This window comes from Phocoena sinus, chromosome 16 (assembly GCF_008692025.1).
Source record: "Phocoena sinus isolate mPhoSin1 chromosome 16, mPhoSin1.pri, whole genome shotgun sequence".
Lineage (NCBI taxonomy): Eukaryota > Metazoa > Chordata > Mammalia > Artiodactyla > Phocoenidae > Phocoena > Phocoena sinus.
In genome coordinates, this window is record NC_045778.1 from 25,536,162 (window position 1) to 25,561,378 (window position 25,217).

The following is a 25,217-nucleotide window of genomic DNA, read 5'->3' on the forward strand; positions in this document are numbered from 1 at the left end:
ATATATTTCATCCTTTTCCCCTGCTGTATAGTATTATATCATGTTACTATATCACATCTATTTATCCATTTCTTTATTGACAGATATTTTAACAGTCTCCAATCTTTTGCTATTTTAAAGAGGCTATGCCAGCTTAAACTTCTACCAGTGCATGAATATAAATAAATTTCCCCATATCCTTGTCAGCGATTAATACAGTCAGACTGGTTAATTTTAGTCTTTCTAACTACATTTAGTTTTTCTGGGTCTTCTATGAGTATTACTTGCAGAAAATACCTTCTTCTAGTCTTCTGGTATCTTTCAAGTGCAGCAGTTTTTTATTTTGGTGTAACTAAATGTATCTACCTTCTCCATCTTTACCTATATCTGAAACAATGATGAATATGATATCCAGAGAATGGAAACAAAGAGTGGCAACAAGTGGCACCTGCTTTGAGGTGTCCTTCTCAAGTGGTATTAGACCCTCTGCACAGAGATTTTAGAATGTGCTCCTTGACATCACATAGCCCAGATCCACACTAAACCACCCAGATAAACAACTCACCCAACAATGAGTTACATGTCAACATGCCAAAGAATGTCACCGGCTTGAAATCCTCATTAGTAATTTATTCATATAAAAAAAATTCCAGGGTTACTTTCAGACTTACTAATGAGACCAGAAATGAGATCACTTTTATAAACCTACCTATGTGAGCTAAGAATAGGAGGTCCCACCAACCTAGAATGGCTAATTATTGGTCCTCATTTTACTTGACATTTTACTTGCAATAGCTCAGTCACTCATTCCCTTCAGATTTTTACCCAAATATTACCTTCTCAATATAGTATTTCTGGATCATTTTATTTAAAATTGCAAGCTCCACCCACTCTTTCTGAACTTTCCACCCTTACTTGTTTTATTTTTCCCTTTGGCACCTTTACCAGCAGTCATACCATGTATATTACTTATTTATTGTCTAACTGTACTCTCTAGAATATGAAACAGAAATTTTTGCCCTTTAATTCCTTGCTACACTCCCAGCATCTATAATAGTAATGGCATGTAGGTCATCAACAACTACTTTTGAATGAATGATTTTATATGGTTAGATCTTATTAAGGGAAAATATTAACTCCCTTCTCTTTTTTTTTTTTTTTTACGGTACGCGGGCCTCTCACTGTTGTGGCCTCTCCCGTTGCAGAGCACAGGCTCCGGACGCACAGGCTCAGCGGCCATGGCTCACAGGCCCAGCCGCTCCGCGGCATGTGGGATCTTCCCGGACAGGGGCACGAACCCGTGTCCCCTGCATTGGCAGGTGACTCTCAACCACTGCGCCACCAGGGAAGCCCTCCCTTCTCTTTTATAAGCAGATAAAGAATCACCTAGAAAAGGTGAAAATTTTTCTTAAGGTAACACAACTGGTTCAAGCAAAATGGGACTAAACCTTGTTCTGCTAATTTCAAGAGACCTCTGTTCTCTTACTAGCATCATTCCACCTCATACACACTGAACGTCTATCCCTATAGCAACTTGAGAACAATTTACTGTGAACTCTGCTACTATTTCCCTACAAACAATTCCATATGATGTGGAGGAGGCAGCACCAGAAAAACATATTTAGTATTACTTAATAAGCATGGGGCTGGGGGGAAATCTATTATAATTACTTTATTTTGGAGTGACCTAGAAAGTTTTAACAAGTCTATTATAAGATCAGGTAAAGACAGAGCAAGACCTTCCATAATTTGTTGCTGGAAGTGGAAGAATGTCTATCAGTGACTCCTTAAACTAGACCAAAAGTAAAGGTCTGGGTCCACAGTTAAACACTCCTAGAGGGCAACTGGATATCTGCCAAGTGACCAATGGGATTTTGAAACTTGGGGAAATGTGAAGAAAAAAGGAAAAGGAAGGTAGGAAAAGAAGTAGTGGCTGCTTCTACATATGGTGATCTGAACACTTAATGATATGCTGAAGGGAAGTCACCTCAGCTTTGCAAAACTTAGTGACCACTATCATATCCTAACCTGCCACTCTTCTCAACTGTTAATGGTAATACATTAATGCTGACAAAGACTCTACCTCTAGAGCAAGGGATGGATGAGGTTTGGTCCTTTGTTTAGAGTCTCAAACCGGTTCCAAGACAAACCAATGGAAAATTAGTTTCAGGATAGTTCTGTAAAAACACAACAAATGCAAACTGCAGCCCCTTTAGTCTCTCTAAACTGGGTTTCCTCAAGAATTAATACTCTAAAGCAACAGTTCCTAATGAATTAACTTCTCTCCTATGCATAGTACTAGTTATGTTACCATCCTAGAGAGAATTAAGAAAATAGTCACTCAAAATACTTTCTGTGTTCTGTGGTTCAGATGACCCTGTTTGAGAAAGGACAGAGATCCACTGAGAGATGGCATAGAGTAATAGTTAAGAGTATGGACTCTGGAACCATAGTATTTGGGTTCAAAATCCCAGCCCTGTTACTTACCATCTATATGACCTTGGACAAGTTACCTAACTTCTCTATGCTTCAGTTTCCTCTTCTAAAAGAGAATTAATAATAGTATTTACCTCCTAGGATTATTTGAGGATTAAATAAGTTATCTATCTTTCTACTTATATCTTAGACTAAAGTCTGACCATATCAAAGTGCTATCTAAGTGTTAACTGTTATTATAATCATTCTATTTGGGATTCATTTTAGGTTACTGCCTGCTACTGATGTATGAAGAAGGGCCTTGAGAGTCAGAAAGGCTTCTACCTTGAGCTACCTACCCAGTCTCTAAGGTCTAGGTACAAAGGAAGAAATTCTTCTCTATTCTGCTGCTTGTATTCAAGAAAGGCAGATTTTCCATGACCTAGATAACAAGGGTTTTAGCACAGAAGAAGAAAGACTTAAAGTCAGAGCTCTGACTGCGCCCATAGTGGATATGCAACAACAGATCTGGCTCTTGTGTTCAGTGGCATCATCTCCATGCTACTCTTTTTTTAACCTCTTAATTACGAACAGCTTTCTCCACACACACTGAGTATCTGAATGTATTCAGAATAGCCTCTGCCTGCATCTTCTTTATTTTCTTATTCAATATTTTAATTATTGTTACCGGTATTGCTCTGCCATTGTTAGGAAGAAGCAAGTGTATCAGGGATGACGCAGCCTGAGCCTGCCCAGCATGCATCTGTGAGCTGCAGCTCTGGAAGAAGCTGTAGCACAAAGCCCCTCTGTTAGGGCAGCACACTAACCCGTGTGTGTCCCTCTCACATGAGCACAAGGCAGGAATGGGCCTCCTCCTGTTCCCTTTTCACCCTCCTCCCACCTTTCCCAGAGGGAGATCCTGTTCACACCAAAGAAAGCCAAGAACATTTAGTTCAGCAATAAGAACAGGTGGTAGCACCAATAAGGAACAAAAACTGGTATTCTTCCAATTGCTGAGTTCTATGGCAGAGAGGAAGAAAGGGCAGGAAGAACCAAAACCCAGGAATCATTTTCCCCTGTGGGGTCCCTGATGGTTTCACTTCAATAAAGAAAAAACCCACCTTTGAGGTTTCTCTCTGCCGTTCTTCACAGAGTGATACCAAAGAGGTCTTCCTTTTCACTCTCAGGAAAAGGCAAATTACTTTTTGTTTGTTACCTATTTTCTTGGAGGCAGTGCAAAAGCAACAAGACTAATGACTAAAAGCAGGTGCTTCCCCACCCATCTCTCTTGGATCAAGTAGCAAACAATTCTACCCACAGGAGCATATAATTATTTGGATTAGTAAAAACCACGTAAATAAGATAAAAGTGCCATAAAGACAGAAAGTCTTTGTGCTTTGTCATCTACAAATGCAGCTGTTGCTTAAGTTTTTCCTTTTTTTCCCCCTAAAACACAGACTTTGTCTTTAAGGAGGGAACATCTGTCTATTTCTCTCTCAGAATTTCCTAGCTTTGCATCAAAAAGAAGTCATGAGTAGAGAAGATACAGGTCAAGAAAAAGGGCTGGACTTCCCTGGTGGCGCAGTGGTTAAGAATCTGCCTGCCAGTGCAGGGGACACGAGTTCGAGCGCTGGTCCGGGAAGATCCCACATGCCGCGGAGCAACTGAGCCCGTGTGCCACAACTACTGAATTCAGTGCGCCTAGAGCCTGTGCTCCGCGACAAGAGAAGCCACTGCAATGAGAAGCCCGCACACCACGATGAAGAGTAGCCCCCGCTCGCCACAACCAGAGAAAGTCCACGCGCAGCAACTAAGACCCAATGCAGCCAAAAATAAATAAATAAATATTTTTTTTTAAAAAAAGAAAGAAAAAGAGCTGTCACTAAATTTGATGCTTTATGGGCCCAAGGTCTTTGAAAAGTGCCCCAGTCAGCAGTTCAACTCATCCCTGAGAGGCGTCCAGCAACACCTTCTACAAAGGTGTGACACATGTTATACACTACTACTAACTCAATTCTTAGAGTTTCTCTTCTTGATCTAAGCTTCCCAAATCTAACATTTTGGCTTTCATAACTATCCCTTTTTTTCCACACCTCCTGTAAATCATAGACCTAAATAAATCATAAACCTAGATGTGGCCAATGGAGTCTGTTTGTAAACACAACCCTTTGAAAGGAAAATAAAGGAGCTACTCCTTGAGAGTCACTGACTGCTGGAAAATAGAAATTTCACCCTAGATTTGTATGTTCAAAAGAATGTTGAGGGGCTTCCCTGGTGGCGCAGTGGTTGAGAGTCCGCCTGCCGATGCAGGGGACACGGGTTCGTGCCCCGGTCCGGGAGGATCCCACATGCCGCGGAGCGGCTGGGCCCGTGAGCCACACCTACTGAGCCTGCGCGTCTGGAGCCTGTGCTCCGCAGCAAGAAAGGCCGCGATAGTGAGAGGCCTGCGCACCGTGATGAAGAGTGGCCCCCCGCTTGCCACGACTAAAGAAAGCCCTCGCACAGAAACGAAGACCCAACCCAGCAAAAATAAATTAATTAATAAACTCCTACCCCCAACATCTAAAAAAAAAAAAAAAAAAAAAAATCTATTTAAAAAAAAAATAAAAAAAGAATGTTGAACGTTTTCTTTCAAGAGGGGAAAGAATATTGAAATGTTTACCATTTTGGCATCCAAACCAGTAACACTGGATTTTTAACATTTTATTGCAAAAAAGTTCAAACAGGGCTTCCCTGGTGGCGCAGTGGTTGAGAGTCCGCCTGCCGATGCAGGGGACATGGGTTTGTGCCCCAGTCCAGGAGGATCCCACATGCCGCAGAGCGGCTGGGCCCGTGAGCCATGGCCGCTGAGCCTGCGCATCCGGAGCCTGTGCTCCGCAACGGGAGAGGCCACAGCAGTGAGAGGCCCGCGTACCGCAAAAAAAAAAAAGTTCAAACATACAAGGGTAGACAAAATAGCACAATAAATTCCCATGTACCTATCATCCAACCTCAACCATTACTAACCTGTGGCCAATCTCATTTCATATATACCACCCACCCACTTACCCCTCCTCCCAGATCATTTTGAAACAAATGCCAGACATTATTCATCTGTAAATATGTCAGGATACGCCTCTAAAAAATAAGAACCCTTTTTGTTTAAAACATAACCATATAACAAACCCTTTTTCTAGTGTTCAGTGATTTTTTTGTGATATAACAGAATCAGTGATTACATCTCTCCTGACAAATGTGAGCTGCAACTCCCAAGGTTTGTTGTCTATGAACTGACCAAATATGTGTTCTTCAAATTAAAGTTGTTAAATATAACAACTTTAGTGACAATTCAGTGACAATTCTGAAGTGACATTTATGCAGTAAAAACAAAACGAAAGGTACCTATGTAAAGTGATGGCTATGTTAATTAGCTTGATTGTAGTGATCATTTCACAATATACGTATATATCAAAACATCAAGTTGTGTGCCTTAAATCTCATAATTTTTATTTGTGAATTATACCGCAATAAAACTGAAAAAAAACACTTAACCATAATACCATTACCACACTCAGAAAAAGGTATCCAGTCAGTTTAACAGAAATTCTTGCTCCAGGAAGAGAAAGCAGAGAACAAGCTGGCCAGTTTCTCTCTTGGGATTCTTTAACCTTATGTCTTAAAATAGCTACCTTCTGGACTTCCTTATTAGAAAATTACCCACATATCCTATATCAGTCCCTTTAAATCAAATTCAGTTACCAATACCATATCTCCCCATGAGTTTAGGGCTTTATTTGCATTCAATTTATAACCCAATACCTTGGACTTACAGTGGTGAAGTAAAAGACCATCATAAACTTACCTATCACACGCATTCCTGCTACCTATGCAAAAATAACACCCACATACACAAAGGCAGAGACACAGATAGAAACAACAAGACCTCAAGACAGTGGACAGACAGAGACAGGCCAAATTCACCAGGGAATAGTATTGCTTTTAGTGGGAAATCATAAACTAATATTGAGATTTATAAAAATGTAACAGTCATTCTGGAATTTTTGCCAAGATCAGAAATGTAGGACCTTAAAGATGACCAACAGTATTCAAATCAAATTTTAAGAATCAATATCAAAGCCACTTACCCCACAGGGGAAATAAAAAGGGGGACCCTTCTGGACATGAACAAAGATTTTAAGATTATATAAGTTTCAGGTTCTGCCATAAACTCTGGAAAGAATCATGATGATCTACTACATTTTTCCTTGTAGTCATACCCCCTCTATTTGAAATACCATGTAAAATTCTGAACTCCAGAATTTTTAAAAGGATAAGAGCCTGAGTTTTATACTATCCAAGTTATGTCAATGATTAAATTAGTCAAGAATATTTAGGTACAGGGCTTCCCTGGTGGCGCAATGGTTAAGAATCTGCCTGCCAATGCAGGGGACAAGGGTTCAAACCCTGCCAGGAAGATTCCACATGATGCAGAGCAACTAAGCCTGGGCGCCACAACTACTGAGCCTGTACTCTAGAGCCCGCGAGCCATAACTACTGAAGCCTGCACGCCTCGAGCCCGTGCTCCGCAACAAAAGAAGCCACCGCAATAAGAAGCCCGCACACCGCAACGAAGAGTAGCCCCAACTTGCTGCAACTAGAGAAAGCCCGCACACAGCAGCAAAGACTCATGGCAGCCAAAAATAAAATTAATTAATTTTAAAAAAAGAAGAACATTTAGGTACAGCCTAATACAACTTTAAGAAAGGTTAACCAGGGCTTCCCTGGTGGCGCAGTGGTTGAGAATCTGCCTGCCGATGCAGGGGACATGGGTTCGTGCCCCGGTCTGGGAAGATCCCATATGTCGCGGAGCGGCTGGGCCCATGAGCCATGGCCGCTAAGCCTGCGCGTCCGGAGCCTGTGCTCTGCAATGGGAGAGGCCACAACAGTGAGAGGCCCGTGTACCGCAAAAAAAAAAAAAAAAAAAAAAAAGGTTAACCAAAAGACCACATAAATATGTTCATATCACATAGATAAGCATAACAGGAAGGAAGTTCAATTCAAATGGATAGGTGCATTAGACATAAGGACATACCTTCCTTATGTGAGGGCTATTTATAACTAGCTAAAATTTCCAGGTAACATACTAGAAATCTAATTTCCTGGCTTAAATAAATAGCCAGTCTAGGATAATGGGTTTACTCCTCTGATAGTGGCCATGACTATAGGACAATGAAGAACCTTCCATTCCTACAGTCTACAAAAAAATGACCAGACTATTTCCTTATACCACTTTACTCGATATGTTTATGCTTCAGTCCCCAGTAGAGGAATAGCTACATGGTACACAATAAAAAAATATCGAGAGATTTGTTCCCTGAACTCTCAAATTTCCCCCCAATTAACAAGTGAGCTATCAGCAGAACACAGACTTTCCTGCCCCTTCACAACAGTCTTACTGTTCTACAGGTACAGACTTACATTCCAGGACCCCTATATACAAAAACCTATTTCCTCCCTACCTACCTCCATCACCACCACCATTCCCTGGCTTTTATTCCTTATACTAACATCCTTAAAAAAAAATCACTAATTGAGAAGGTTTGTTGGATTTAATCAATCAATGCAGCATTCTTCTTTGCCTATAACAAAAAACACTCTGTCCTACATCCTGGCACTGTAAAGCCTCTAGTACAATCCCTGGAAGGAGAACAAAATCTTTGTGGCATACTAAGTACAGAGGACGGATTTCCTCCTCTGGACAGAGATAAATAAATAAACCAATACCAAAGTCAAGTCATACCCTGGGGGCCAGGGTGTAAGAGCAGACTCAATATGAATAATAAATCAGAGCTCTGGGCTATAGGCATGACAACAGTTTAGGTCAGGAAAAATCTTTCAGTAATACTAGATGGGAATAAATTTGGTATTTTAGAAGGGGCAGGGTAATTAGCACACAAATTTCTCTTTTTTTTTTAATAAATTTATGTTTTCATTTATTTATTTTTGGCTGTGCTGGGTCTTCGCTGCTGCGCATGGGCTTTCTCTAGTTGCACGGTGAGCGGGGGCCACTCTCCATTGCGGTGTACGGGCCTCTCACTGTGGTGGCCTCTCCTGCTGTAGAGCATGGGCTCTAGGCGCGCGGGCTTCAATAGTTGTAGTGCACGGGCCCAGATGTTCCGCGGCATGTGGGATCCTCCCAGACCAGGGCTCGAACCGGTGTCCCCTGCATTGGCAGGCAGACTCTTAACCACTGTGCCACCAGGGAAGTCCCCCACAAATCTCTTCTATTTGCTAAGTCAGAGTTGAAATGCATTGCGGTTCAAAGTAAGCAGAAAGACAAACTAACACAAATTCTTCATTAATAATTTGCATGCAAGATTTTGAGACTGTAATTACTTTAGGGACTTAGTGTCAAGTAACACAGAAAAAAAAACCAGTATATTTTACAGGACCAAAAGAAATGGATTATCATAAACATTGTGTACAAACCACCAAAAAGTACTGGATGCAACATATACTATGGTACCAATGAAGATCACAAGGCACAGGACTACTGGCAGACGTTCATAGAGCAGAAGAAAAAAACAAAAATATTAAAGAAGACATGATCCAAAAGGTATTCACATAAGGCCAGTAGTCAATGCATTTTAAGTAAACAACTGCAGAGAGAGCAGGGACACATATCTTTCAGCCAGACTTGAAAGGGCAAATCCTTCATCCAAACATCAGATTAAGGGAAAGTTAGCTAGCTTCTGACTCATCAAGGAACATGTTTGTGTTTCTTTTTGTATTTAATAGTAGGTTCTAGAGATAAGCAATTATGCTCTAACATAAAGAATTCTGACTTTATAAAGAATTGGCAAGTTTTGCAGAGTACTTCAAATTCAGGAAGTTTGGAATCTCTTGTTTTAAAAAAAATCTAAGAAATAAGAATTTTACAAATCAAACAGCATTAAAGAATGCAAACAGGTCATGAAGTATCAGCAAAAAGGAATTCTTATTAGCCTCATCAAATATTCCTCCTTTTTAAATAGGAGGCAGAGAAAAATATATATAATTACACCCATAGAGAAAAAAATATATAGAATTACACCCACACTGGGACACCACAAAGTTAACATGTAACTTAACGGCAGGATACCAGATAACTGCTCTGCTGACAGAATCCCAGACTTTGCCTTCTTATGTCAGCAGATCTTTCCCACCATCAACCCCGCTTCCTGCCTCCCTCCTCCCCTCCCCTACATCTCTCCCTTCCCTTACTAAATGAGGCATGAAGGCCTAGATTAGTAGACTTACTAAAAAAAGTATGAGACCAAAAGTCACAATATGAAAATCTCTATTAAACAGGACAAGAGTGAGAGAGAATATAAAAGACAGAAAGAAAAAGAAAAGGAAAAGACAATACCCTAAACTCCATAACTAAAATACCAAGAAGTACTAAAAGACTATATGAACCCAGAAAAGTTGTGTTTATTATATTATGGTCCAGGCACTGTGAGGAACACCAAAAGAGAAGAAAAGCTGGGCCACCTTCCCAAAAACCCATTCAGCCATGCTAAACACTGTTAAAATCAATTACGGATGTAGATACAGTATTTTTAAAACTTCATGAAGAAGATAAATTTCTGAAAGGCAGATGTGGTTTGGCTTAAAAGGGATGTGTTATTGTTCTGTTTATTGTTATTATTTTTGTTATTATTTTGGGTGCCAAGGGATGCAGGCAAAGTGAATGACATCTGTCTGCAATGCAATGTCTAAGAGGCAGGCATAGTAAGTATACCATCTGCTATCATAGCTGAAATGGAGTGCCTGGGGAAGGAGAGGAAGGGAAAAGGAAGTGTGAAATTAGTTTTTTAAATGTTCATAATCCTGCTTTTCTAAGTGATTTAAGAGACAACTGGGAGCCACTTCAAGATTATAAGAAGGTAGTAACTTCAAAATAGCACTCCAGGGTAGTCTTAGGTTAGAACAAATGAAATAGGAAGATACTAGAGGTGGAAAGGCAATTAAGGGTCTGAAAAAAAGAAGTACTCTTTTTACGAAAACGGTGGGCAAAAAGACCTATTACTAGAAATATTATAGACCAGAGAGGAGGCATAAAGAGAAATGATAATTCCTGTGGTGGAATTCAGGCTATTTTCAGTTTTCCTCTTTACACTTTAGTATACTTTCCAGAATGATTGCAGTATTTTTCTATATTTATAATAAAACTCATCATTCAAATAAAGAACAAACATGATGTGTATACACAGCCAAAGAATAATAAATAAATGCCCATGTGCCTGCCACACAATTTAAGAATGGAAAAATTGAGTTTGAGTATCCACAAATGATTATATCCTACCCATTCCACCTTCCAGAGGTAACCATTATCCTGAATTTTGTGAAAATCATTCCTTTTTTCTCTACACTTTTATCATATGTATGTATCCCGGAACAATATGTTATTTATTCTGCCTGTTTTGGATTTGTATATAAATGGAATCATAGTTTAGCAGTCTTCTGTGACTTGCTTTTTTCATTCAATATACAAATTTTCCTTGATTTATGATGGGGTTCATCCCAATAAACCCACTGAAAGTTGAAAACATGCCTAACTTATCTACTGAACATCATAGCCTAGCCTAGCCTACCTTAAACTTGCTCAGAACATTTACATTAGCCTACAGTTGGGCAAAATCATCTAATACAAAGCCTACTTCATTATAAAGTGTTGAACATCTGATCGAATTTATTGAATACTGTACGGAAAGTTAAAACCAGAACGTTTGTATGGGTACAGAATGGTTATAAGTGTATCGGTTGTTTAACGTCATGATTGTGTGGCTGACTGGGAGCTGAGGCGTGCTACAGCTGCCTAGCATCACAAGAAAGTATCATACCATATATATCACTAGCCCAAGAAAAGATCAAAATGCAAAGTAAGGTTTCTACTGAATGCATATCGCTTTCACATCATCATAAAGTCAAAAAATCGTTAAGTCAGACCATCGTAAGTTGATGGCTGTCTGTAATGCTTGTGTGATTAACTCAAAATGATACATGTAGCTGCAGGCTATCCATTTTCACAACTATATAGAAGTGAAATAAATTACTACTCTAGGAATAAACCATAATTTTTTAATCGATTATATTAGAGTTGGAATGGGTTGTTTCATTTTTCTGTAATCACAAAAAAAAATACTACCTTAAACATCCCCAAACATATCTTCTGGTATGTATGTACAAGGAAGTTTCTTACAGCGAATATCCAGGAGTAGAATTACTGAGTAGTAGGGTACCTGCTACTTCAATTTTATTTGACAAATGTAATGACAAACTGGTTTCCTAAATAGTGGTATCAATTTATATTCCAACCAAAAATTTATGTAAATTCTCATTCTACCTTGTAGGTAACAATTTTATCTGACTTTTAAATTTCTACTAATCTGAAGGGTATGGTTTAATCTACATTTCTTACATTACTAAAGAGGGTAAGCTTATTTCATATGCTTAAATATCAATTTGGTTTCCCATTCCGAGAAATGCCTGTTTATGTGTTTTGTCCATTTTCCTGTTGACTCATTTTATTATTTACTTATTCTTCATGGGAATTCTTCTCTGGAGTTCTATGTTGGATACCAGTCCTCTGTTGATTATATATATTGCAGATATTTTCTCCCAATTTGTAGCCTTGTATATTTATTGTCTTTATGGAGTCTTCTGATGAACAGAAGTTCTTGAATTTTCTATAGTAAAACGTATCAAGCTTTTTAACTTTGTATTTTTCATGTCTTATTTATTAAATCCTCTCTATCTCTTAGGCCATGATATTCTCTCATAGTTTCTTCTAAAACGAAGTATATTGTCTTTCACATTTTACTCCTTAATTCATCTGAAATTCTTACTTTTGGTATAACATGAAGTAGGGATCTAATTTCCTTTTTGTCTATACAAATAAAGAGTTATCTAAGCACGTTTATTGGAAAGTCTAAGAGTATAATTTTCAAATTAAGTGCACAATAATTAAAAGAATGCAAATAATGCCATCTAAAACAAAGTATGTGCAAATTAGAGCCTAATTATTTAACACTTATTTAGCACTGAGAGATTGAAAAGCACTTTAGGGAAAAAAAAATCAAATTTTTACTCTTCCAATACAGCAAAAGAGGCAGTGAAGGTAAAGAAATCTAATGGATAGATCAGGCAATGATGTGATGAGGAAAGCATCAGAATTTCAACACATCCTCAGCTTATAAAAAGACCCAAAACACAGCCTTTGATCCACTAAGCCCATTTACCTATCCATCATAAGCAACTGCTTCTCTGAAAAACTCCCAAGATACAACCTCAGCCCCTTTAGCTTGAAAAACAACTTCCTTTCTGTAACTGGCTATTTCAGAAGGTGTCCCATAAGGTCTGGTGATTGGTTTCCTTTATCTTTCTGACTTATATAATTATATTGATTTATATTAAAGTAACAATTTGTCCCTGTGGAAAATGAAACATAGCAAGACTATGACAGCCAATTCTCCAGAGTCCCATCTGGGTCAGTGAAGAATTGGCACAGTCCTGACTAATCAAAGGCATGTCAGAGGGTCATTTAATTTCTGTCATCCCTTCTTGTTACACATAGGAGTTTCCAGTTTCAGGAGATTGTTCTACCAGGGATTTCTCCAGTATTCAGATCTCTCTAGCAAGTAACTTGCCTTGTTTTTTTGGTTTTAATGCCATGAACCAGACTTCCCTTAGACTTGCTGACCAAAGGACCACTATGTTTCTTGTTTATCTGAAGTTAGATACTTAATGCCAATGTACCTTTCAGAAAAATCAAGCCGAATGCTCTTTTGGATGGACTTCTGTCTGAATGGGCATAGTCAGAAATGTGACAACTTGTGAAAAATCTGGTTTTATTAAAATTTCATATTTAAACTCCCCAATTAACCAATAATTTTTTAAAACATCTTTATTGGAGTATAACTGCTTTACAATGTTGTGTTAGTTCCTGCTGTATAACACAGTGAATCAGCTATATATAGACATATATCCCCATATACCCTCCATCTTGCGTCTCCCTCCCATCCTCCCTATCCTACCCCTCTAGGTGGTCACAAAGCACAGAGCTGATCTCCCTGTGCTATACAGCTGCTTCCCACTAGCTATCTACTAGCTATCTATTTTACATTTGGTAGTGTATACATGTCCATGCTACTCTCTCACTTCATCCCAGTTTACCCTCCCCCCCATGTCCTCAAGTCCATTCTCTACATCTGCATCTTATTCCCGCCCTGCCCTTAGGTTCTTCAGAACCATGTTTTTTTTGTTTTTTTTTTAGATTACACATATATGTGTGAGCATACAGTATTTGTTTTTCTCTTTCTGACTTACTTCACTCTGTGTGACAGACTCTAGGTCCAAACACCTCACTACAAATAACTCAATTTCGTTTAATTTTTTTTTTTTTTTTTTTTTTTTTGCGGTACACGGGCCTCGCACTGTTGTGGCCTCTCCCATTACGGAGCACAGGCTCCAACACGCAGGCTCAGTGGCCATGGCTCACGGGCCCAGCCCCTCCGCGGCATGTGGGATCTTCCCGGACCAGGGCACGAACCTGTGTCCCCTGCATCGGCAGGCGGACTCTCAACCACTGTGCCACCAAGGAAGCCCAATTTCGTTTCTTTTTATGGCTGAGTAATATTCCATTGTATATATGTGCCACATCTTCTTTATCCATTCATCTGTTGATGGACACTTAGGTTGCTTCCATGTCCTGGCTACTGTAAATAGAGCTGCAATGAACATTGTGGTACATGACTCTTTTTTAATTATTAACCAATAATTTATATTCTATATTTTGCTAAAAGTTATAATGGTTCCAAACAAAGGGTGGAAAAAAAAAAGATATTTGTGACCCTAGTGGCAAAAAATTCAGAAGACTCAGTTATCTCTTTCCAGAAATATCTGCCTACCATGGACTGAAACTTCAAACTGATGTTGGTCAAAAAACTGTTTTGAGTCAGTTGTTGCAAATTTAACTGCGAAATTCTCCTGGATTTTTTGGTCACAATTCCTGCTCTCAGGTATAAAAGCAACTAAATTAATAATGATCACAACCAAGCATCCCTGTGACAAACCAAGAATTCAGACTTTATCAGACTGAAAAATGACTCTAGAAGCTTACTCAGAACTTAGGCATACTCATCCAACCATAAATAACCCATTGTATATCAGGACCAAGAAAACAGCAAGGATAAGTGTTTGAAAAGTAATAGAGAATGGGCCCTTCCACATCCTAGTTCTTTCTCTTTAGCAACTTACCTAAAGAGAACTCTCTCGCATTAGGGCATTTTATTTGTCTCTAAATGAATCCTCAGTTTCATTTTATTCAGAAATGAAAAACTTGGAGTCAGATAATGGGGTACACAACTGATATAAAGAACCTATTGATTATTACATGTGATAATAGGAAATATTAGGGAATGGGAAAATTTTAGTACTGGATTTTCTTTTTGTTGTTGTTGTTTGTTTTTGGTGGTATGCGGGCCTCTCACTGCTGTGGCCTCTCCCGTTGCGGAGCACAGGCTCCGGACGCGTAGGCTCAGTGGCCATGGCTCACGGGCACAGCCGCTCCGCAGCATGTGGGATCCTCCCGGACCAGGGCACGAACCCGTGTCCCCTGCATCGACAGGCGGATTGTCAACCACTGCGCCACCAGGGAAGCCCTGGATTTTCTTTTCTTAATAAATTTTTTTCTTTTTATTTTTGGCTGTGTTGGGTCTTCGTTGCTGCACACAGGCTTTCTCTAGTTACGGTGAGTGGAGGCTACTGTTCATTGTGGTGCGTAGGCTTCTCATTGCGGTGGCTTCTCTTGTTGTGGAGCACGGGATCTAGGAGCACAGGCTTCAGTAGTTGTGGCACACGGGCTCAGTAGTTGTGACTCGGGGGCTCTAGAGCGCAGTCTCAGTAGTTGTGGCACACGGATTTAGTCACTCCGTGGCATGTAGGATCTTCCCAGACCAGGGTTCGAACTCATGTCTCCTGCACTGGCAGGCAGATTCTCAACCACTGTGCCTCCAGGGAAGTCCCCTGGCTTTTCTTTTGTTTTGTTTTGTTTTTTTTTTTTTTTTTGCGGTACGCGGGCCTCTCACTGCTGTGGCCTCTCCCGTTGCGGAGCACAGGCTCCGGACGCGTAGGGTCAGCAGCCATGGCTCACGGGCCCAGCCGCTCCGCGGCATGTGGGATCTTCCTGGACCGGGGCACGAACCCGTGTCCCCTGCATCGGCAGGCGGACTCTCAACCACTGCGCCACCAGGGAAGCCCCCCCTGGCTTTTCTTAATAGAAAGAGTTTGTTGCTAAATTTAGCTTTAATAGACAATAGTTAATTCCATGAAAAACAGTTGGTTGTTTATTCTTTCAAAACGAAAATTTAGTGTTAGCTTTTCGGATAAATACTCAAAGTCTAAGCAAGTTTGAATAGTATCTGATCACATTAAATAGAGTTGTGTGGGCAAAAGGTTCAGAGAAACAGAATACCTAAACCAAGTAGTAGTTCTTTGAAACAAGCAAAACTAATCATACTTATCCTTTGTACTAAACCACATGCAAATAATGCAGTAACAAATTGTTTAGCATCAACCTGAATAACCAAACCACCTTAATATTGATCATTAACCTAATGACAGTGAGAAGAAACAAATTTGAAGTATTTACCTTGAGAGCACAAAAGATGCAGGAATCTCCCATGCATTTGTGAGTTGTAAGCTGCCTAAAGCTACGTCTGAAGATGTCCAAGTGCCATAAAACCTGATGAAAAGGGAAAATACTTCATTACTCTACAAAAAACCCCCATTTAATTTCAAATTCAAGAATTCAAGCAAACATAGGTAGACAATAGACATTGTTACTCCCAAGAGAAAAGTTCATTCTAGTGTATTAAAAAAAAATGTCAAAAACGGTGAGGTATCCAACCAGAGGGATAGGTGACCATATTCTGGAAAAGACACTAATTCGAACATAAAGTAGGTCACACAGAGAAAATATGATACTAGATACATCAAATGTGATCCTAAAGAGGGAAGTTATGGGTTAAAAACTGCGGAATAAGGATTTATTTCAATGGTCCACACAGGAAAACCATGAATATTTTAAAACTTATTTAGGGGCTTCCCTGGTGGCGCAGTGGTTGCAAGTCCACCTGCCGATGCAGGGGACACGGGTTCGTGCCCCGGTCCGGGAAGATCCCACATGCCACAGAGCGTCTGGGCCCATGAGCCGTGGCCGCTGAGCCTGCGGTCCGGAGCCTGTGCGTCCGGAGCCTGTGCTCCGCAGCGGGAGAGGCCACAGCACTGAGAGGCCCGCGTACCGCAAAAAAAAAAAAAAAAAAAAACTTATTTAGAAGCCTGAATGGTAGTGTGGAATTTTGTCTTTGTTAGATTTCTCAATTTTTGGACCTTTCTGAGAGGTGTGACCTCCTTAAGTCAACAGAATAAAAAAAATAATGGTGATATCAACAGTAATAAATCGGTTCATAGCAGGCAGAGTCAAGATGGCATATTAAGAGGACGCGAAATTCGCGTCTCTGCACAACTAGGGTACCTACCAGGCACTGGTGGGGGACCACGGACACCTAAGGGGACGGGAGGAACCCCCAGCAACCAGATAGTACGTGGGGCATTGGGGGGAGTGAAGGGGGAAGAGAAGTGGAGAAGGGAGGGGACTGGCATCCCTGAGGGGCGGCTGGGGGAAGGGATCCCATGCCTGAAGGGGGAAACTGGGTGAGCATCGGGAGGGCAGAGGATCAACAGGGATCGTGGCCAGGTTTCTCCTACCCACTTGGGCCCCCGGGAGCCTGCTGAGATGCCAGGCCTGATCCTCTGTCCACTGAGGCCCCCTACAGCCGCACGGGCCTACGGGAGTGGGAGGGAGGGAAGGGGGAGCAAAAGTAAAGGCTGGACCTCTGGGACTGGCAACCCTCAGTGGTGGCTGAGGGAGGGGAGGAGTTGGTACACCCAGCAGGGGCCACCCATGGTTAGGGGTCCATCAGCAGCAGAGGGGACCCTGGAGGAGACAATGGGGGAGGGGCACAAAGGAACGGAAGGGAACAGGGCTAGCACCTTCTCTGTCCACTTATGCACCAGGGGGTCTATTGGGCTCCCGGGCCTAATCCTCTGCCCTCAGAGCCTCCCTCCTGCCGTGCAGAACCCAAGCCCCGCCCCCACACCCCCACCAAAGGCCCCACCTCTACACTCAGAGACACCGTCCAACACGCTAGGCCTAAACTCCACCCATACACCCTCACTAAGGGCCCTACCTCCAAACTCTAGAACTCCACACTTCAGAGACCCTCCTTTCCACGTGCAGCCTCTCTCCTTCCCGTGCAGGTCCTAAGCAGAGGCCCCGCCCCATGTTTAAACACTGCCCCATCGAGGCCCCACCCCCAAGGCCTTTTACGGCTGCTGCGTGGGTTCTGGAGCCTAGGCCCTGCCCCACACCCAAATGTCACTCCCCCACTCACCTATATCCTGCCCCACCCTAAACTCCACCCCTGCCTAAGTTCCACCACCACCTAAACTCCACCCCCATAGCCAAGGCTTTTCTTTTTTTTCTCTCTTTCTTTTTTCCTCTTTTAGATTGGGGTTCTGTTTCACCTTGTTGATTCTTTTATATTTTTATTTTTCCTAATAAATCTTTTACTTTTTCTAATTTTATTTTATTCTTTATACTTTGTTATTATTCTCTCCTTTTGGCTTGTTCACCCCACCCCTTTTTTTTCTTTTTTCTGTTGTGGTTTTATTTTACCTTGTTGCAGTTGTTTAAATTATAGTTTTATTTTTCCTAGTATTTTTTATCTTTCTAATTTAATTTTGTTTTTTACACTTTGATATTCTACTGCTCCTTTCTTTCTTTCCTTCCTTTGCTTTTTCTTTTTTTTACCACACCACGAAGCTTGCGGGATCTTGGTTCCCAGGCCAGTGACAGGTCAGGCCCGACTTCCTATGATGGGAGCTCTGAGTCCGAACTGCTGGACTAACAGAGAACCTCAGACCCCAGTGAATATTAATCAGAGTGAGGCCTCCTGGAGGTCCTAATCACAGCACCAAGACCCAGCTCTAATCCAACTGCCTGCAAACTCCAGTGCTGGATGTCTCAGGCCAAACAACCAGTAAGACAGGAACACAGCACCACCATCAAAAAAAAAATCAAAGGACAAAAATATATGTTACAAACAATGGAGCAAGGTAAAAACTTACAAGACCAAATAAATGAAGACGAAATAGGCAACCTACCTGAAAAAGGATTCAGAGTAATGATAGTAAAGATAATCCAAAATCTTGGAAACAGAATGAAGAAAATACAAGAAACATTTAACAAGGATCTAGAAGAACTAAAGAGCAAACAAACAGTGATGAAAAACACAATTACTGAAATTGAATTACTCTAGAAGGAATCAATAGCAGAATAATTGAGGCAGAAGTACGGATAAGTGACCTGGAAGATAAAATGGTGAAAATAACTGCCAGGGAGCAGAATAAAGAAACAAGAATGAAAAGAATTGAGGACAGTCTCAGACATCTCCGGGACAACATTAAATGCACCAACATTTGAATTATAGGGGTCCCAGAAGAAGAAGAGAAAAAGAAAGGGTCTGAGAAAATATTTGAAAAGATTATAGTTGAAAGCTTCCCTAACACGGGAAAGGAAATAGTCAATCAAGTCCAGGAAGCACAAAGAGTTCCATATAGAATAAACCCAAAGAGAAACACGCAGAGACACATATTAATCAAACTGTCAAAAATTATATACAAAGAAAAAATATTAAAAGCAGCAAGGGAAAAACAACAAATAACATACAAGAGAATCCCCATAAGTTTAACATCTGATCTTTTGGCAGAAACTCTGCAAGCCAGAAGGGAGTGGCAGGACACATTTAAACTGATGAAAGGGAAAAACCTACAACCAATATTATTCTACCCAGCAAGGATCTCATTCAGATTTGATGGAGAAATTAAAACCTTTACAGATAAGCAAAAGTAAGAGAATTCAGCATCACCAAACCAGCGTTACAACAAATGCTAAAGGAACTTCTCTAGGCAGGAAACAAGAGAGAAGGAAAAGGCCTACAAAAACAAACACAAAACAGTTAAGAAAATGGTAATAGGAACATACATATTGATAATTACCTTAAATGTAAATGGATTAAATGCCGAAACCAAAAGACATAGAAGGGCTGAATGGATACAAAAACAAGACCCGTATATATGCTGTCTACAAGAGACCCACTTCAGACCTAGGGACACATACAGACTGAAAGTGAGGGGATGGAAAAAGATAATCCATGCAAATGGAAATCAAAAGAAAGCTGGAGCAGCAATTCTCATGAGACAAAATAGACTTCAAAATAAAGACTTACAAGAGACAAAGAAGGACACTACATAATGATCAAGGGATCAATCCAAGAAGAAGATATAACAATTGTAAATATTTATGCACCCAACATAGCAGCACCTCAATACAAAAGGCAAATGCTAACAGCCATAAAAGGGGAAATCGACAGTAACACAATAATACTAGGGGACCTTAACACCCCACTTTCACCAATGGACAGATGATCCAAAATGAAAATAAATAAGGAAACACAAGCTTTAAATGACACATTAAACAAGATGAACTTAGTTGATATTTATAGGACATTCCATCCAAAAACAACAGAATACACTTTCTTCTCAAGTGCTCATGGAACATTCTCCAGGATAGACCATATCTTGGGTCACAAATCAAGCCTAGATAAATTTAAGAAAATTGAAATTGTATCAAGTATCTTTTTCAACCACAATGCTACGAGACTAGATATCAATTACAGGAAAAAAACTAAAAAATACAAACACATGGAGGCTAAACAATATGCTACTAAATAACCAAGAGATCATTGAAGAAATCAAAGAGGAAATCAAAAACTACCTAGAAACAAATGATAATGAAAACACGACAACCCAAAAGCTATGGGATGCAGCAAAAGCAGTTCTAAAGGGGAAGTTTATAGCAATACAATCCTACCTCAAGAAAAAAGAAAAATCTCAAATAAATAACCTAAGCTTATACCTAAAGCAATTAGAGAAAGAAGAACAAATAAACCCCAAAGTTAGCAGAAGGAAAGAAATCATAAAGATCAGATCAGAAATAAATGAAAAAGAAATGAAGGAAGCAATAGTAAAGATCAATAAAACTAAAAGCTGGTTCTTTGAGAAGATAAACAAAATTAATAAACCATTAGCCAGACTCATCAAGAAAAAAAGGGAGAAGACTCAAACCAAAAGAATTAGAAATGAAAAAGGAGAAGCAACAACTGACACTGCAGAAATACAAAGGATCGTGAGAGATTACTACAAACAACTATATGACAATAAAATGGACAACCCAGAAGAAATGGACAAATTCTTAGAAAAGCATAACCTTCTGAGACTGACCCAGGAAGAAATAGAAAATATAAACAGACCTATCACAAGCACTGAAATTGAAACGGTAATTAAAAATCGTCCAACAAACAAAAACCCACGTCCAGATGGCTTCACAGGCAAATTCTACCAAACATTTAGAGAAGAGCTAACACCTATCCTTCTCAAACTCTTCCAAAATATAGCAGAGGGAGGAACATTCCCAAACTCATTCTACGAGGCCACCGTCACCCTGATACCAAAACCAGACAAAGATGTCACTAAAACAGAAAACTACAGGCCAGTATCTCTGATGAAAATAGATGCAAAAAGCCTCAACAAAATACTAACAAACAGAATCCAACAGCACATTAAAAGGATCATACACCATGATCAAGTGGGGTTTATCCCAGGAATGCAAGGATTCTTCAATATCTGCAAATCAATCAATGTGATACACCATATTAACAAATTGAAGGAGAAAAACCATATGATCATCTCTGTAGATGCAGAAAAAGCTTTTGACAAAATTCAACACCCATTTATGATAAAAACTCTCCAGAAAGTAGGCATAGAGGGAACCTAACTCAACATAATAAAGGCCATATGTGACAAACCCACAATAAACATCGTTCTCAATGGTGAAAAACTAAAATCATTTCTTCTAAGATCAGGAACAAGACAAGGTTGCCCACTCTCACCAGTATTATTCAACATAGTTTTGGAAGTTTTAGCCACAGCAATTAGAGAAGAAAAAGAAATAAAAGGAATCCAAATGGGAAAAGAAGAAGTAAGCTGTCACTGTTTGCAGATGACATGATACTATACATAAAGAATCCTAAAGATGCTACCAGAAAACTATTAGAGCTAATCAATGAATTTGGTAGAGTAGCAGGATACAAAATTAATACAAAATTAATGGTAGAGTAGCAGGATACAAAATTAATGCAGGATACAAAATTAATGCATTCCTATACACTAATGATGAAAAATCTGAAAGAGAAATTAAGGAAACACTCCCATTTACCATTGCAACAAAAAGAATAAAATACCTAGGAATAAATCTACCTAAGGAGGCAAAAGACCTGTATGCAGAAAACTATAAGACACTGATGAAAGAAATTAAAGACGATACAAACAGATGGAGAGATATACCATGTTCTTGGATTGGAAGAATCAACATAGTTAAAATGACTATACTACCCAAAGCAATCTACAGATTCAATGCAATCCCTATCAAACTACCAATGGTATTTTCCACAGAACTAGAACAAAAAATTGCACAATTTGTATGGAAACACAAAAGACCCTGAATAGACAAAGCAATCTTGAGAAAGAAAAACGGATCTGGAGGAATCAGGCTTCCTGACTTCAGACTATACTACAAAGCTACAGTAATCAAGACAGTATGGTACTGGCACAGAAACAGAAATATAGATCAATGGAACAGGATAGAAAGCCCAGAGATAAACCCATGCACATATGGTCACCTTATCTTTGATAAAGGAGGCAAGAATATACAATGGAGAAAAGACAGCCTCTTCAATAAGTGGTGCTGGGAAAACTGGACAGCTACATGTAAAAGAATGAAATTAGAACACTCCCTTACACCAAACACAAAAATAAACTCAAAATGGATTAAAGACCTAAATGTAAGGCCAGACACTATCAAACTCTTAGAGGAAAACATAGGCAGAACACTCTATGACATAAATCACAGCAAGATCCTTTTTGACTCACCTCCTAGAGAAACGGAAATAGAAACAAAAATAAACAAATGGGACCTAATGAAACTTAAAAGCTTTTGCATAGCAAAGGAAACCATAAAAAAGAAGAAAAGACAACCCTCAGAATGGGAGAAAATATTTGCAAACGAAGCAACTGACAAAGGATTAATCGCCAAAATATACAAGCAGCTCACACAGCTCAATATTAAAAAAACAAACAACCCAATCCAAAAATGGGCAGAAGACCTAAATAGACATTTCTCCAAATAAGATATACAGATTGCCAACAAACACATGAAAAGATGCTCAACATCACTAATCATTAGAGAAATGCAAATCAAAACTACAATGAGGTATCACCTCACACCGGTCAGAATGGCCATCATCAAAAAAATCTGCAAACAATAAACGCTGGAGGGGGTGAGGAGAAAAGGGAACCCTCTTGCACTGTTGGTGGGAACGTAAATTGATATAGCCACTATGGAGAACGCTATGAAGGTTCCTTAAAAAACTAAAAATAGAACTACCACATGACTCAGCAATCCCACTACTGGGCATATACCCTGAAAACCATAATTTAAAAAGAGTCATGTACCACAATGTTCAGTGCACCACTATTTACAATACCCAGGATATGGAAGTAACCTAAGTGTCCATCGATAGATGAATGGATAAAGAAGATGTGTCACATATATACATGGAATATTACTCAGCCATGAAAAGAATCGAAATTGAGTTATTTGTAGAGAGGTGGATGGACCTAGAGTCTGTCATACAGAGTGAAATAAGTCAGAAAGAGAAAAACAAATACTGTATGCTAACACATATATATGGAATCTGTAAAAAAAAAATTGGTTCCGACGAACCTAGGGGCAGGAGAGGAATAAAGACACAGACATAGAGAATGGACTTGAGGACACATGGACGGGGAAGGGTAAGCCGGGATGAAGTGAGAGAGTAACATTGACATATATAGCCTACCAAATGTAAAATAGATAGCTAGTGGGAAGCAGCTGGGAGATTAGCTTGGTGCTTTGCGACCACCTAGAGGGGCGGGATAAGGAGGGTGGGAGGCAGATGCAAGAGGGAGGGGATATGGGGATATACGTATGCATATAACTGATTCACTTTGTTATACAGCAGAAACTAACACACATTGTAAAGCAATTATACTCCAATAAAGATGTTAAAAAAAAATCTGTTCATAGTTTGTAACCTTGATACAATGTGATGCGAACAACACTTTACTTCTATGGTATTCCTCTCAAGAACCCATAACGCCAATCTAATCATGAGAAGCATATCAGACAAACTGCAATAGTGGGACATCCTACAAAATACTTGACTAGTACCCTTCAAAATTGTCAAAATCATCAAAAACAAGGAAATTGTGTGAAACTGTCACAGCCAAGAGGAGCCTAAGGAGACAGGACAAGTAAATGTAAATGTAGTATCCTGGATGGGATCCTGGAATACAAAAAGACACTTCATAAAAAAACTCACGAAATCTCAGTAAACTATGAGTTCAGTTGAAAAAGAAATGGTGTAATATATAGCATAAATGCCTTAGGAAGCTCCTCTTATCTGGAAAACATTTAAATAGCACCATATATGAAAAGGCACTACTTTTGGAGCACCAGATTATAGCACACCTCCGAGGCTTCTTCATACTTTGGTGTCTATAGATATAAATTTCCAAAAGTTCTTTGAAACACGTTACACTCCCAAATAAGCAACGCCTTTTTATAATAAATGTAATAGGTTCAATACATCTGTGGTGAACACAGCTTTCATACCAAAAGTCAGAATATTAGCTCATTGAAACAATTACTTTCAGCTTGTAACATGATTATAACAGGCACTCCAAAACTATCAATGTCTTCCAAGTATAAATATAAAAATAGGTATGTGTGTGTAAGTTTTATGTTCTATATGGCACTGGAAATCAGAACAGAAATTTGTAAATATTATTGCTTAGACTGACAATAAAAATAGAACATATAGAAAAAAACAGAATTATAAAAACAGGACTATGGCCTGATAGGAGGTAAACACACACACATCTATATCAACACCTTTTTTTACCTTCCTCTAAATTACAAAAGTATTATTAGTTTATGCAAAGTGACTCAAAAAGCTAATACGTTGGGGGGAAAAAACCTAACCAAACACCCACCCCCACCCCCGCTGCAACTGCATACAATTTGTGGTAGTAATTACTGAAGGTACTTAAACTCTTTCTATAGTTTGACAGCATAGAATTTTTGACTCTTGACAGCATAGAATTTTTTAATGTTTTCAAATAAAAATTTGAAAACAGAGTATGGAAGTTTTATTACATAAATAATCTTGACAATGAAATTTTATCATTTCAACATGGATGGACTTGGAGGTTATTATGTTAAGTGAAATAAGTCAGACAGAGAAAGACAAATACTGTATGATACCACTTATATGTGGAATCTAAACAATAAAATAAACTAGTGAATACAACAAAAAAGAAACAGACTCACAGATATAGAGAACAAACCAGTGGCTACCAGTGAGGAGAGGGAAGGTGGGGGGCAAGATAGGTGTAGGAGATTAAGAGGTACAAATTATTCTGTATAAAATAAGTAAGCTACAAGAATATACCATACAACACAGGGAATACAGTCAATATTTTATAATAACTATAAATGGAGTATAACCTTTAAAAATTGT

The 25,217-nt window shown here is 39.4% G+C and overlaps 1 protein-coding gene across 11 annotated transcripts in view; it reads right to left on the reverse strand.

Annotated features, from left to right (window-relative positions):
• Nucleotides 1-25,217, reverse strand: part of USP54 (ubiquitin specific peptidase 54) — a 92,493-nt gene that overhangs the window by 46,467 nt on the left and 20,809 nt on the right. For all 11 annotated transcript variants that reach the window (XR_004346157.1, XM_032607967.1, XM_032607970.1 and 8 more), the window contains one exon: nucleotides 16,067-16,159. Coding sequence is in view for 10 of the 11 variants with exons in the window: in XM_032607967.1 (XP_032463858.1) it covers nucleotides 16,067-16,159 (93 nt within the window). In the remaining variant the exon portion in view is untranslated. The remainder of the gene's footprint in view (nucleotides 1-16,066; nucleotides 16,160-25,217) is intronic.